Consider the following 15,527-nt stretch of genomic DNA (forward strand, 5'->3'; position numbering starts at 1 on the left):
GGGTTTTCCTCAGCCACCGGCTCATCAGTGCTCAGTACTGGTGCTCCTTGATCACCATCCTCTTGTGTGTTACCATTGTCAATACTTTCCACAGGGACATGAGGCTGTAAAACTGGTCTGTAAAAGTATCCACATTCTTCCTCATCCTCTTCCTCTTCCTGATTTGTGTTGTCTGCGGGAGTCTCTGCCATCCTTCCTTTTTGTTTAGGTGCCCCTTTTGGCTGAATTTCCAAAGGCAGATGATCACACGGTAACAACAGGTTACGATGAAGGATTCTTGACCTTCCTCTTCCTTGCTCAGGTTTTACTTCATAGACTGGGATGTCTTCTCCAACCTGTCGAATCACAACATGGATAGCTTCTTCCCAGTGATTACGAAGTTTTCCAGTGCCTCCTCTCGGTGTTAGATTCCGAACAAGGACACGATCACCAGGATACAAGACTGAGCTTTTTACTTTTCCGTCATAATGTCTCTTTCCTCTTTCCATTGACTTTTTTGCATTCGCCTGAACTATTTCATATGCCTCCTGCATCTCTCGTCTCCATTTCTCCATGTATGTTTGATGGTCAGGCGTTCCTGTTTTAGAGGTGAGACCAAACAGGAGATCGACAGGTAACCTCGGTGACCTTCCAAAAAGCAGGTAGAAGGGAGAGAAACCTGTTACCTCACATCTTGTACAGTTGTACGCATAGATCAACTTGTTCAAAGAGTCTTTCCAGTTAGTTTTCTGTTTATCAGTAAGTGTCTTTAACATTTGTAACAATGTCCTGTTGAATCGTTCGACTTGCCCATTTCCTTGGGGGTGATAGGGAGTTGTTCGTGATCCGAGAACACCACAATTCTTTTTCAGCTGGGCGAAGAGCTGGTTCTCAAATTCGCCACCTTGATCGTGGTGTATTCGTGCTGGCAGTCCAAACTTAAGGGCATAATCGTTGAATATACGATCTGCAACTGTCTTGGCAGACTTGGAGGTGGTAGCATAAGCCTGCGCAAAACGAGTAAAATGATCAACAATGACCAATATGTACTCATATCCTCCTGTACATTTGTCCAGGTGGAGGAAATCAATAGACACCAGTTCAAATGGCTGTGTGGTTACGATACTGGTTAAAGGTGCCCTTTGTTCTTTACATGGTGCTTTTTGTTTCAGACAGGTACATGTCCTTGCTACATAATGTTCAATTTCTTTCTGCATATATGGCCAAAAGAATCTGTCTCTGATCAATGATGTTGTTCGATCTATGCCTTGATGGCCCATTTCGTCATGCAACCCTTTGAGTACAGTAGACTTATAGACCTCAGGTAGTACCAGCTGTGTTTTGTTTGCTGTCTTTCTGAGAAGAATGCCATCTTCATCAACATGAAGTCTTTCCCACTCACGCAGCAGGCTCTTGCTTCGCATGCTGAAAGCTTTAAGTTCATGCCCTAATGGTTTGCAATCTGTCAGTTTGCACTGTATAATTGGACCAATGTCCTTGTCATCTTGTTGTGCTTGCCTGATTTCAGCAACTGAGAATGGCTCGTGTGTCACCTGGCTTACAGCTGTACACTGGGGAGAAGCAAGCACTGGACAGACCCATGGAGAGCTGGAATCTTGTGTTTCAACAGCTTGGGTTGTTGCTGCCACACAGTCTGATGCCAGTTCCTCAGTACACTGTTCCATCATCTCCTCAATGTTTACAGGCATTCGCGACAGGCTGTCGGCATCCACGTTTTCTTTACCTGGGCGGTATCGAATAGTAAAATGGAAGTCTGCAAGCTCTGCAACCCATCTGTGACCTGTCGCATTGAGCTTGGCACTTGACATGACATAAGTTAGAGGGTTATTGTCGCTGAAGACAGTAAAAGTAGGCGCATAATACAGGTAATCTCTAAATTTTTCTGTTACCGCCCACTTTAAGGCCAGAAATTCCAACTTCCCTGAATGGAGGTGGTAGTTCCGTTCAGCAGCACTCAGTGTTCGAGAACCATAGGCTATCACACGTAGCTTGTCACCTTGTTGTTGGTATAAAACCGCCCCGAGTCCTTGGTTTGAGGCATCTGTGTGAAGTATAAATGGCTGTGAGAAGTCCGGGAACCCAAGGATTGGGGGCACAACCAGGCAGTCTATTAGCTGCTCCAGGATTCTTTGATGCTCCTCAGTCCACACAATTGGTTTGTGTGATGGCACTCCTTTTCCCTTTCCTGCAAATCGTCTCTTTCTTGTGTTTTGTGTCACACTGTCATTTTCTGTTGTGCCTTTCAGCAAGTCATACAGTGGTCCTGCGATACGGGAGAAATCCTTTATATACTGCCTGTAGTAACTTAACAAGCCCATAACAGCACGTAGCTCCCCTACGTTGCTTGGCCTCTTATCTTTGAGAGCTCTGACAGCGATGGTGTCGGCTGGATCAACCTTGCTCCCTTCTGCTGAAACGATTCTTCCCAGGTAGCGGACTTCACGTTTGAACAATTCGCACTTGCTGGGCTTTAGCTTGATCCCATACTTTCTCAACAGCTGGAGCACTTTTCTGACATGATGAACATGGTCCTCAAATGACTGACTGTACACAAGTGTGTCATCCAGATAGGGCACACAGATGTTGTCTCGTGCATCTTCCAAGCACTCCTCCATACACCTTTGGAAGGCAGCAGGTGCATTCATCAGTCCGAATGGAATCCTGATCCATTCGTAGAGGCCCCATGGAGTCACAAATGCAGTCAAAGGCTGGCTGCTCTCATCCATAAAACCTTGATGGTAGGCCTTTCCTTGATCCAATAACGAAAACCATGAATTGCCACCAAGGCTGTCAAGGATGTCTTGCACTCTAGGGATCGGTTGTCTGTCAGGGTGGGTCTTTCTGTTTAGTTCACGGTAATCTATGCAGAGTCGAAGGCTTCCATCCTTCTTTCTTACACAGACCACTGGTGAGGCATAAGATGAGTTGGATTTTTTCACCCATCCCTGTGCAATGAGGTTGTGCAAATAATCCTTCATCTCTTTATATAGTGGTTTTGGAACAGAAAGGTAAGTGCGTGCTACAGGGTCCATATCTTTCAGCGATATACTCAGCTTCAGCTTCTCAATACATCCGATGTCATCATCTGATTTGGAAAAGGACGAGCATTCATTGCGAAGCATGTCCTGCACCACTACTCTTTCAGAATCACTCAAATGGCTCAAATCGATTGGAGGATCCCAGAGAGTGTCAGCAGTTTGCTTACCTACTGCACTAGTTTGGCTGACTGACACTGGAGGGCAATGATCCGGTTTCTCCAAAACAGTAGCAGGATACACAGCCTGGATCTGTTGAAGACTTCCCACGACAGTTCTTCCAGACAGTTCAATGTCGTGATCAGTAGGATTTTGAACATCGATAACAATGTAAGGCAAGGCACCACTTTTGAGCTTTACCAAAGTTTCACAGAACTCGAGGCCCTCCGCCCACTGAGGATTTACGTCAGGCTCAAACAGAAGTGTGGTATCTCTTTTCGGTGGTTGAATCTGCACTTTACAGTTAATCTGAACAGAAGTGTGTTTTGGAACGGTGACTCTCTCTCTTGTAGTTTTCACAACATAGTCACATGACTGTTCAGTTGTCACTAGGTCAATGAAGGCTGTGACATTCTCTTCCTCAAGACTGGGAAAAGCTGCTCTTAGTGCCCCATGCAACTGCCTTGTTCTTGCAGCATCAAGTTGTTCTTCAGTGTTCGTTTTCACTATTTGCTCAATGACATTAAAGCCTAGGATAGGCTGTAAAAGGCTCCCGCCCTTCATCACAAGCATGGGCACAACAAGTTCTTTGGGGTCAGCTCCCTCTGCAGCCAAACCAAAACTGACCTCAATGAAACCCTTATATGGCATGTTTTGTCCATTGGCAGCTGCGATTTTCAAGTCATCAGGTGCATCAAGTAACTCAGAGACATGTCTTAACTTTTCATGTGGCAAATGTCTCTTTTTCCACTTCTCATCAACAATGCAGACTTGGGAGCCTGTATCCCACAGTGCTAGTGTTTTACAACCTTGTATGTAGCACTCAACAATGCATTTCTTTCCTACCAAAGCGACTAGACGGGACTGTCTGTCTTCTTTTTTAGTGTGGCTGGATTTTGAGCTTGAATGGGAGCGTTGATTTACTTGTGAACTGGAGTGCTTGTTTACTTGAGGGTGAGAGTGCTGGTTGCATAGTTTTTTGTGTCTTGACCAATGTTCAGCTTGACAGATTTTAGAGCAATAAGTGACTTTTTTACATGATGCACATTGTCGCAGTCTTTGAGTTCTGCCAGAGACACCACAATTGCAGCAACATTGTTGGGACACTTCACTTTTCCTGGTTACTCCCTGTCCCGTGGGGGTAACCCTGTTCCGTTTAAAAGACCATCTCTGTCTTGTCTGGTAGGTCCTACCTTACAACCTGCGAGGTAATGTTCATCACTACCACATCTGTAGCAGTGAGTGCAATATTCACATCCATCCTGCTGACAGCCAAAACATTTTCTCCGTCGTGCACGGTTTGGGGCAGGATACTGGCGCTGTGGAGCGAATCTTTGCTGGTATTGGGCTGTGTCTCCTCTTCGTCCTGGTCCTGGTGGAGGCCAGAAGCTCTGCTGGGGATACTGGAAGTAAGGAGCGGGGGTGTTCTCTCGAGCGGTAGGAGAGGACAGATACTGAGTTTGTGCTGAATTGGACTGCTGAATGGATTCTCTGATTTGGGCAACTTCAGCACCAAGATTTTTCAATGCTGCCATGTCAGAACGTATCTCTTTCAGTTCATTTAGTACATCAGGCCGTGTTTTGTGGGTGTGTTCTGGCTTTTCGTTTTTTTCTTTTTTATCTGGAAGCGTCTCATCAGGCTGGACTAAATGCACAGTGACTGGTCGCTGTTGGGAAAGTAATTTCTTTTTATTTTGTCTCTCTGCTTCGTTTGCACAGGCAACATTGAGTTTTTCAAGGAGCAGCTCATCACTTGATGATGTTTGTTGCAGGTAAGGTTGGAGGTCACTTCTGATGCTATCATTCTGCAAGCCTGTCAGAACAGTATGAAGAAACATGCTCTGCACAAGGACGGGATCATATCTTAGGCCAGATTCTGCTTCCTGTGAAGCAAACAGTATTTTTTGTCTCAAATCTAGGGCACGTATCAGGAATGCTTGTGGGGTTTCTTTGCTGCTTTGGACCTCTGAGGTAAGTTGTTTGTACAGTTCAGTTGCACCTTTTTCTTGATAATGGGACCGGAGAATCCTCCTCAAGGTGGGTAGGTTAAGATTATTTTTGCCCTCTAGATAGCTGCGTAATTGTAGACCTGGTGATATTGCCCTAATCACTGCATCAACTATCTCAATTTCAGGGAATCCCTTACTGATGCCTTGCTCAATCTGATGGGCTAAGCTTGTGAAAGAAAGTTTGTCTTTCTGCCCTGGCTCACCAATCTGACCTGATATTTTAAAGTCTCTGTTCCACTGTACAGAGAGACGGGGCAGGGGGTTCTGTTGAACAGGGACATAGTTAAGTTCACTACTGTTAACTCCCTCATCCACTCGTTTTTTGGCTTCACCACTTTGTTTTGGTCTCTCTTGTTGTGTTAATAGCAATGCTTGTTGTAATCTTTCTATCTCTTTCACTAACAGCTCTTCTTCTGATGGTCCAACAACCTGTTCTTGCACAACTTCTATGTGCCCTGCATCTGAGGCTGCCTGTCCTGGTGCAATATTTTGAGCAGGATGTTGCAACTCAACAACTTTATCTTTCAGACTTAGTAACTCAGACAAGCCCTGATCCTCAAGGTCATTTAATTCTTCTCTTTCTAAATGCCTAATGATATGCGAGATTAGAAAAGAACAACTTTTGCCCGATACCTTCTCAAATCTTGAACCAGCAATTGCTAAAAAATCACAAACTTCAACTAAAGCGTCTCTTGTCAATGTGTACAGTGCACCACCAACTTTTAGTTTCAAGTCCTCTAACTCTGAAGGATCCATCTCGTTCTCTGGCCCGTGGACGATATTGGTGCGACGCAGAGCCCTCTCCTCGCAGAACAGGCAACACAGCTCTCCTGGCACCTGTGGCTGACCTCAGATGGCATGCACGTCCCTCTCTGCGCAGACGAACCACCGCACGCTACCGTCCACCCTGGCTGAAGATATGGGAGGGCTTGAATGATGACCCGAGGACGTCTATGTAGGATAGCTGGCCCTCGTCTCACTCAATCCCAGCGGTGCCTCCAAAATGTTACAACCCTGAAATGAGGGGAATCAATAAATACACTCTGACACAGATGCTTCCTTTTGCGGTTGCTCAGCCGAGTGTGTTTACTTGTAAACAAAGGTATTAACAAAGTTACAAAAATTTCATAAAAACAAAGTATTACAATTTACAAAAATTAACAATTACATTTCAATTCAATCTTTCTCTGTCCTATTTCTTATGTCATCTTTTCACCATTTCCCGTGTAATTGCTCTTTAAACAAACCTATAAATGCAACAGAACACATACAAACAATAGCATTTAGTCTCTTGCTAACCTACACAGCAAAATATCATGTGTCACAGGTATGCGCAACATGGCGCGACTCTCTCCTGAGTAAGTTAAGCTAGCTGCCGAGGCCGTAACATTTAACCACTTTAAAACTCCAAGAAAATGCTCCTAAAACACTCACAACTCACTTAATGTTTTCGCGAAACATACACAAAACAACATCTACAGTTAATGGGCATAAGCACTCCGAACATACCTGAAATGAGGGGAATCAATAAATACACTCTGACACAGATGCTTCCTTTTGCGGTTGCTCAGCCGAGTGTGAAGCATCCTTGCCACGAACTCCCCCTCACGGTCACTGCAGGCATAACTAATCGATCATGGATAAGTTTTAAAAAGGCCCAACAGGTTGATGACAGATAAACTAATCTGACAGGTATATTTATAACCATTTTTAATCTCGTTCATTTAAGTTAAGCATTTTAACCTAACATATTTAATCTTGTTGACATGAATTTTTTTAAATCTCCCATTAGGAGAGGACGACATCTCCCCATCAACTAATTTCCTTTTCTCAGTTTTTTTCTAAAATTATGAGTTTATCATTTTTTTTTTTATTGATTTTAATAGCTGTTTTTACTGTCCATGAACTAATTTTTATTATCAGCTTTTTAATAAAATCAATCTACCACACGTACCCCAGATTGGGAATCTCTGGCATACACTCTATATAAATATGGACAATGCATCACCACTTCCTTCCATTTGTCAAACTGATGCTATTTTCCCAGGGATACGGGCGGCGTCATCGTGCGAGTTTGGTACTTTAGCAGGAAGAGGGAGATATGATGCAAAGGTATCATAAGGTAAGGTAAGGTATCATGTCAAGAGAAAAATAGTACCAAACTCGGTATCATGACTTTGTGCAGAGTATAGCAGCTAGTTGCAACTCGGGCTGCAGCGTCCTGCTGAGATGTGCCGACTAGACTGGTGCCAGAGAATGTTGTACTTCTGTTTCAAGGACGGTGGGATTGCTTGAGACTTTGGAATGATTTCTCACCAGGAGCTTAACTCCGTCTTTATCACTTTGCACCCTTTTTGTAATGTGTTATCAAGGTGAGTATAAAGACAGATCTCTGCACAAAACCCTTTTCTTAAAGAAGGTGTCTTTTGTGCTCCCGGTACACTTCCAACTTCCAGTCCGTGCGGTCATAAGCCTTTCGACATCCACAAAGAGGTCAGCATGGATTCTTGTGGCAGATGTTAAGATTAATGACGCACAGACCCTTGCAGTCACATGGATGCAGAAATGAAGTGGCCTTTAGTTGCACCAAAGTTTATTCTTATTATTTGGCATTTTTCTTTAAACTTGTAGTAGAGCAGCAGACAGGAAGTATGGGAATAATATGCAACAAAGGTTGGCAGCCTGAACTAGAACTGTGCATGCTTTGGACATACCACAATCAGGCATAATATTATGACCACTGACAGGAGAAGTGACTGACATTGACCATCTTGTGACAGTTCAATGTTCTGCTGGGAAACTTCTGGACCTGGCATTCATTGGTGTGGATGTTACTTAGACATGTAGCACCCACCTAGACCAGACCAGGCACCCCCACCCCATAGCAATGACACTCCTTGATGGCAGCAGCCATCCCCAGCAGGATGCAGCCTGACACAGACACACACACAAAAACACTTTAGGAACAACTAAAAAAAAAACATGAAGAACAGCACAAGGTGTTGACCTGGCCTCCAGATTCACTAGATCCCAAACTGATCAAGTATCTGTGGGATGATCCACAGAGGCCCCTCCCCTCAAAGCCCCCCCCCCCCCCCCAACAACATTCTGTTGCCAGACACCACAGGACACCCTCAGAAGGCCCATGTCCATTCTCTGATGAGTCACCACAAGAGAGACCTGCACAATATTAGGAAGGTGGTCATAATGTTATGCCTGATCGGTGTAAATGTGCAGCACACAGACTTTAGAGTATGTTCTACACACACAGACATTCAGTTGCACGTATGTTTGGTGCTCGGGGCTGATCTCACCTGTTTGTTGTTCTCTTATTTGTGCAGCGATACGATCAGTGATCGCTTGCCGGCGTTTGCAGTTATCTAGTGTGTAGTGTCTGTGTGTGTGCAGTGTGTGTGTGGGTGTGTGTGTGTGCATACCGGCCCTCTCCCGAGCGCTGCCCTTAATAAAGACATGATGACTCAACTGATGGATGTCTCCTCGAGTCAGCAGAGATAACAGAGTTTGCTGTTCGGCCTTGAGGCCAAAAGGTTACAAATGACATTTCAGCTAACTTTATACAAGAGCAGCCAATATACTTACACCTCCCTCCGCTGAAAGGTTTCTTCCCCGACTCAATTCAGCTCTGGCCAATTTGCTCTGAGTATTGGATACATTGGATTTCATCAAGTGCTTTAATTTGATATATGGAGCTCATTTGTCTCTGATGGCCATCTGCCCCTCTAACGGATGGAGGGATCAGCCCAAATCGTAGACTACAGTGTGGAAAGTCATTATGAAATTCTAGATCATAATGGGAACCAGCTTCATGTGCTCATTTTAAATGTGACCTGCCATCCAGTCGTACTTTGCCGTCCAATGAAAACCATGAATCTCAACACAATGTGACAATGCTGTTTTTTTTAGAGACGCACACAGAAGAACCATCTGAGAGTTTTTATATTTGTACATCATGAAGCCAATTAAACTTCTGGGAAGTTAATCTGATCAGGCAAGTTGCAGAGGGGGTTGTTTAATCAGTTTCAGCTGATTTGGTGGTAATAAAATTAACAACATGTGCAGTAGAGGGACAACAGTGAGACGATTACACAAAACAGAAATGGTTTTACAGTGATGTTTCTTCCTCTCCTCATCTGTTCACGTGACGCTGTCCAGCGGCTGTTGTTTCGGCTTATTTTTTTGGATGACCCGGATGAGAACATCCACAGAACTAAAGAGATTCAAAGTGCGTATGTTGGACTTTTTAACATGGAGGTCAATGAGGATTGACTCGCTCTTGGAACAAGCCTCTAGTGGCAGTTTTTGGAAATGCAGTTTTGGGCACTTTGTGCTGTCGTAATTTTTTTTTGTTGTTTGTTAGAAAATTCAAGACTAAACTCATATCTTAACTTCACGTGCAGCACTGATGCCTCACAGCAAAAAGGTTCTGGGTTCTAATCCATGGGCCGACTGGTTCCTTTCTGTGTGGAGTTTGCATGTTCTCCCTGTGTCTGTGTGGGTTCTACTCCAGCTTCCTCCCACCGTCCAAAGACATGCTGGTTAGGTTCATTGGTGATTCTAAATTGGCCGTAGGTGTGAGTGTGAATGGTTGTCTGTCTCTCAGTGTTAGTCCCGTGATAGACTGGAGACCTGTCCAGGGTGGACCCCTTTTGCCCAATGACAGCTGGGATAGGCTCCAGCCCCCCCGTGACCCTCCAGAGGACAAGTGGTTACAGAAGATGAATTAATGAATTAATGCAAACAGAGATGTTAATACTGTTTACTGGTTTCCAGCTGCTCAAAATACTTGAGAGAATACAGTGAGATTGACTCGCTTTTGGTACAAGCCTCTAGTGGCCGTTTGTGGAACTGCATTTTTTTGGAAGTCGCTGCTATGTTCCCAGTAGCTAATGTTAGCAAGGCGGCTAAGCACGCAGAACCAATATGACAACTTTGTGTTTACTTTACAGGATTTTACAAACCCTAAACCTTTTCCACCAAAAGTTAAAAGATTGTGCCTCTCTATCCAAATCCGACGTCTAAAATATGAATTGCCGTCATTGCTCACTGTCATGTACTGTACGTACCGAATGTCACGAACAATTGCTACCCGTCATCTTGGCCTACAAACAGTGAAACTTCATCTTTAAAACGCCTCCATGCCTGAGTAAAATCAGCGTGCAGTGGTGGCTCTCGTATTCCCGTGAATTCTATCTCCTTCAGCATGTATGAAGACACAAGGCGAAGGGAGGAACTTTTATGTTATTCCATCGATGAGCTCTTGCAGTTTTATATAATTCAATGCATTGAGTCCATCTTCATTATTCAAGATAGAAACAAGGACCTTAATGCTTTCTTTCTCCGGGCTGAATAGAAACGGCGTCGTTAGATGATTAGAAATTCTATTACACACTTGCGCACAATATCGAGGGCTTTTTTAGAACCCTTACAGTCCATTAGAGGAAATGACTTCCACACACTAAGATCAGAGCAATTTTCATATTTAATACACTCCTTTGGCCCCGTGCCTCCTGCATCAGAACCTTATTACTCTCATGAAAGTCTTATTTGAGCATTCGAGTTGACTAAAGTCAAACGCAGGCTTTGAAAAAGCAGAAGGGAAACATTTACACCTTCCCATCCAGCCGTTTAGTCAGAAGAAAGAGTAAAAGTACTGATAAATGCTGAATAAGATTTAAACTCATCATGGGCTAGCAGATTTCTCACCAACCTGTCCCTCTTTTGAAAAAATCTAATCTGTATCTTTGAATGCAGGAATGTTTCTGACTGGTCCGTGAACAGGTTGTTTTCATTCCCAAAGGTCACCGGGTTGTTCCCGACTCCACGTCCCGGTCAAGGGTACGCTCCAGACGTCAGCCATCCGTCCGACAGTTTATAAAGCAGAGCCGCTCCAGATGGGACCCATCACACACGCGGAGACGTCCGGCGGGCTGATGCTGTTTGGCTTAAACCACCCCCAGCTCCGAGAACCGCTTCCAGTTAGGTAACACTCGCCAGGTTTAGACACGCACAAATGAAGACACATGTTTGGCATCCGAACGAGAGGAGGGAAAGGAGGGGAGGGGAGGGGGGCCATTTTGGTTTATTTGATCCAGCTCATTTCCGTGAGGTTTATTTACACACGCGCGCCCACATGTACATTTGTTAAAAAGTTGGCCCTGGTCACAGTTGCTGTGCTCTAAGTAAACAGGGACAATTAATCAAATGTGTGGGCGTTTCTTTCAGGCAGAATAAAAAAGAGGTTTGCAAAGTACCTGAGAGGAACAAGAAGGAGCTCATTTATTTAAAAAAAAAAGAAAAGGAAATGGATCAAAATATCATCCAACGTCAACGTCCTGCTTCAGCTGAGTCCAAACTACACATTTAATACGAGACCTTAAACCCCTGCATTCCCATAATCCGTCGTACTTTTCTCTACACTATGATAAAACTAGAAGAGATGGAGGAGTAAAAAGGGGGAGCAGTGGGGAGGGGAGTGACATTTTTACTAAGTGGCTTCAGACAGAGGACCTGAAGGGGGTGCAGACGATTTGGCGACACCTGCTGGACACACACACGTAGACTGTCTCTGGTTTAACTTCACGTCAAGCTTGGAAAAAACTTGCTGTCAAGAGACTGTGTGTGGGAATGTGAGAGAAAATGAGCCGTGGCTTCACATGCACCAGATGTCCATATGGAAAAAATAAAAAATAATCGTTAAAGGAGTTGTCAAATAAAATCACAGCATACTTACATTTCTAAAAGCTTTACTGGAAATTAAACACACGCAATCTTTGTAAATAAAACCTCGATGTTGTCATCATTAGACGGACATTCAGCAGAGGAAAGCTTTGTGTGCTGCCTCTGCTCAATTTTCTGTCAACGCATTGCATCCAAAATATTTCTGATATGACTGCTGAGTACTATTAAAGGATGTTTAGCTTCCATTCAGCCTAAACCATTGTTTCTACGCACCAGAAAATGCGCAAGGACGCGTTACGGGTGCACCACTAATCCCATAATGTATTTATTTATTCCTTTAACAAATGTGTTTCTTATGCGTAAAATGCGCACAGGAGACATGAATCAATCTGCACAATTATTTCTCTTCCACTCTTTTTTTTCTTCTTTTATTTGTTGTGTCTTCATGATGTGTTTCAGCTCCCATGCAGCCCGCAGTGTGCAGGGAATTCAAAATATGCTGTCGTGTTTGAACAGCAGGCAGAGCATTTGTATTTTCTCCCCGAGAGGCCACTCCATGTGTGAGAACCACACACACGCTCTGACAAACAGCGTGTGTGCTGTGTGTGTGTGCTGTGTGCCTTGTGTGTGTGTGTGTTGGGGGAGGGAGGGGAGGAATGGGAGAGGGTTTCTGGCTCTTATTAAAGTGCGGAGATTCACTTTGGACCTTCCCTGGCGATAAGTCAAGGAGATAAACGCGCTGTTATTTAGCGGCGCCCCGCTGCTTCCAGGCTCTCCGTCAGCACCACTGACTGATCCGGGAACAGCAGCAGAAGCAGCAGCAGCTCTTCCTCCTCCTCTCTCTCTCTCTTTCTCTCTCTCTCTCTCTCTCTCTCTCTCCCCCCTCAGCACCGCTTCGCCGCGGTGCGCCCCAGACGCGCTCTCTCCAGTTCAGGATGGACTCGTCTCCGTCTCCTTCTCTTCACCTTTACCACCGACTGTGACGCTGCTGTAGTTTAGTGGGAGTTCCTGGGGGAGGGAGCAGGAACTGATCTTCTGTCCTCTGTTTCGCCTTTCTCCCTACCGGGTTCTCTATTCAATTTTATTTTTTGGATTAAACTGTTAGTGCACACTTCTCTCCGGGCTGCAGCTCCGAAATGGGAATGTTCTTGCATCTGCTGCTTTTGCAGTACTGTTTCGTCTCGAGTTTCGTGTGCAGCGCCGTCGCTTTTGTGGAGGAGCCCTCCGGGGGCAGGTCGGACGGGTACTGCGGGCGGATCCTCCGGGCGCAGACCCACGGGACCCGTAGAGATGGGCACCACGAGTTCAGGCTGCGAGTGGAGGGCGACCCGGAAACCTACAAGCCCGGCAACACCTACAGAGGTAGAGTTGGCTTTTCAGAGTCCATTTGCGCAATCGGTGCGTAAAGCTGCACCAAGCTGAGCAAGTGGATCTGTTTGTCAAGTTGGAAAACCGCACGGTGTTTGAAATCTCTGGTTTGTGTCTGGGTTTCATTCCCAGAAACGCTCTCACAAACATTAGAAGTTACGGCCACAGTTTTCTGACGTTTTACTAGAAATCTCAGCTTGAGGAAACAATCTCCAAACCGCGTCTGTTTCCTCTGGCTTCTGCTGGGGGAGCAGAGGTTTGATAAGGCTGCTTAGTGTTTTTCTTAATGTCTGACCTATATTCACTTCCTCTCCTCCTATCAAGTGCACACACACACACATACTAACATGCACATACTCTCACAGATCTGGCTCCAATTAAGCTGACCCCTTCACATTTAGAGTCCCCAACCCGCCTGGTGGATTTGACCACATTAAAAAAAACACCTACACAGAGATTCTTGATGAGTTCACAAGAGAACATGAGAGTGTTTGAGGCCGACTCTGAAATCAAGGACAACAAAAGGTCCTTAAGGTCTCCCCACTGAGCTCATTCTACAGATCATGCAATTTTTTGGGCTGCGACACCACATTTTAGCGATCCACGGCTAAACTCTAATCGGCTATGAAGGACGCCACCTATACACCATCCCTAAGCCTTCACAGCATTTAAGATGGCTTATTAAAAACGAGGCAAAGCTGGAAATATTGACGTGCTCCTTCTCGGCGCCGGGAGCAAATTTGAAGACAAATGGAATGCAGGGTGAGCCGAATAAAACTTCACCCGCATCTCAGGATGTGGGCCTCGTTCCTGGCCCGTTCCCTGCTACAAAACTCTGTACAGGAGGTGTTTAATTGCAACGTGAGTTGCCGAGCTGCTGCTTACAGCCTTCACTCTTCCACATCACACCAGAGAAGCTGCGTTTATGTGTGTGTGGCATCATCCAGGGCGACCCGCAGCGAGGCCGCGATGCGTCAACGTAAAGCCTCTTTACTGCTCTGTATCTCTGTGGAGCTAATGCACACGCTCTCTCCTCTTCTTTTACAGTGATCCTCCTGGCCACCAGCCCCGCTTATTTCAGGGGCTTCACTCTCATCGCGCTGAAGGAGGGCAGAGAGGGCACCTCCGACGACGACTACACCGGCCAGTTCCAGGTAAGCATAAGCAGGTGTGGAGAGGAGCTGGAGGGAACCTCTTGCATACTGAGCGTGCTCCGTGCTCTCTGGGACTCTGGGAAAGTTTGCAAAAAAAAAAAGATGAGCTCATTTGCATGCTTTAATGCACACGGGAGTCGACTCAGCTGCTCCCCGCTGTCTTCTGATACGGAGGTTAAAGGAGGTGTTCCTGACAGATGCAGCACGGCTCCCCCGGATGAAGCTCGAAAGTTCTCCTGTTGTGGCGGGAAAAGAAAAAGAGACTCCGGTTGCCTCTTTGGTGCCGCTCTTTCAGGGCGAGGCAGACGCCTTCCCCCCGCTAAGCAGCAGATATTTCCTCCAGCGGAAGAATAAGAGAGGGAAGGAGAAGGCGGAAGAGGATGGAGAGAAAGAGGCATTTGAGGACAGAGAGAGAGAGAGAGAGAAAAGAGATAAACAGAGAGAGTTGGAGAGGGAGATGCGAAATGTTTGGTTCAGTAGTAACACGGCTCCCGCTGAGCAGCAGAGAGCTCCTGAGGAGAGAGCCAGACTTCCTCAGTTACCTCCTGCTCAGTGTAAACAGGAACGCACATCTGTAGCTGTTTCCACACAATGACTCCAAGCAGACTGCTACCAAACAGAGCAAGACGCTCCTTTCATGTAGGCACCGGATTTCACCACTAGACCTCTGACTTTTAACAAGTAATCATGTTGGATTAGTGGAAGGTATTCATCCAACTCTTTGTCCTAAACCGTGAGCATTCATTTTAGGAGGGATCTGTGTTTGCTCGTGCTTCAGCTAAACAGCGTGGGTTCCTTTAGTTTCTTTTGGAGTCAAAGGTGGGATGTGGAATAATTACCAATCAATCAACATAATACTCATCAGTGTGAGAGTTCAGTTTCTCTTAAAGGACGTTGTGTGGCCTTTTGCTGGGGGGAAGCGGGATGGTTGTTGAATGAGGCTTGCCTGAGCGCTGCTAGCCACCATGGAGGTTTGTGAGAAGGTTCCAAGCTAAATGTAGCGCAGAGGATGAGTCTTCATCCAACCACTGACAGGAGAAGTGAATAACATTTAAACCATCTTGTGACAGTTCAGTGTTCTGCTGGGAAACTTCTGGACCTGG

General features: G+C 45.4%; 1 protein-coding gene across 1 annotated transcript in view; it reads left to right on the forward strand.

The window, feature by feature from the left end:
- Positions 1-12,823: 12,823 nt before the first annotated feature.
- Positions 12,824-15,527, forward strand: part of spon1b (spondin 1b) — a gene marked incomplete at its 3' end in the record, with an annotated part of 103,159 nt that continues 100,455 nt past the window's right edge. Inside the window, exons 1-2 of the mRNA XM_084554939.1 lie at positions 12,824-13,264; positions 14,318-14,424. Of these exons, the coding sequence (XP_084411065.1) occupies positions 13,039-13,264; positions 14,318-14,424 (333 nt within the window). The 5' untranslated portion in view covers positions 12,824-13,038. The remainder of the gene's footprint in view (positions 13,265-14,317; positions 14,425-15,527) is intronic.

This window comes from Chelon labrosus (assembly GCF_963514085.1).
Source record: "Chelon labrosus genome assembly, chromosome: 11".
Taxonomy (NCBI): Eukaryota; Metazoa; Chordata; class Actinopteri; order Mugiliformes; family Mugilidae; genus Chelon; species Chelon labrosus.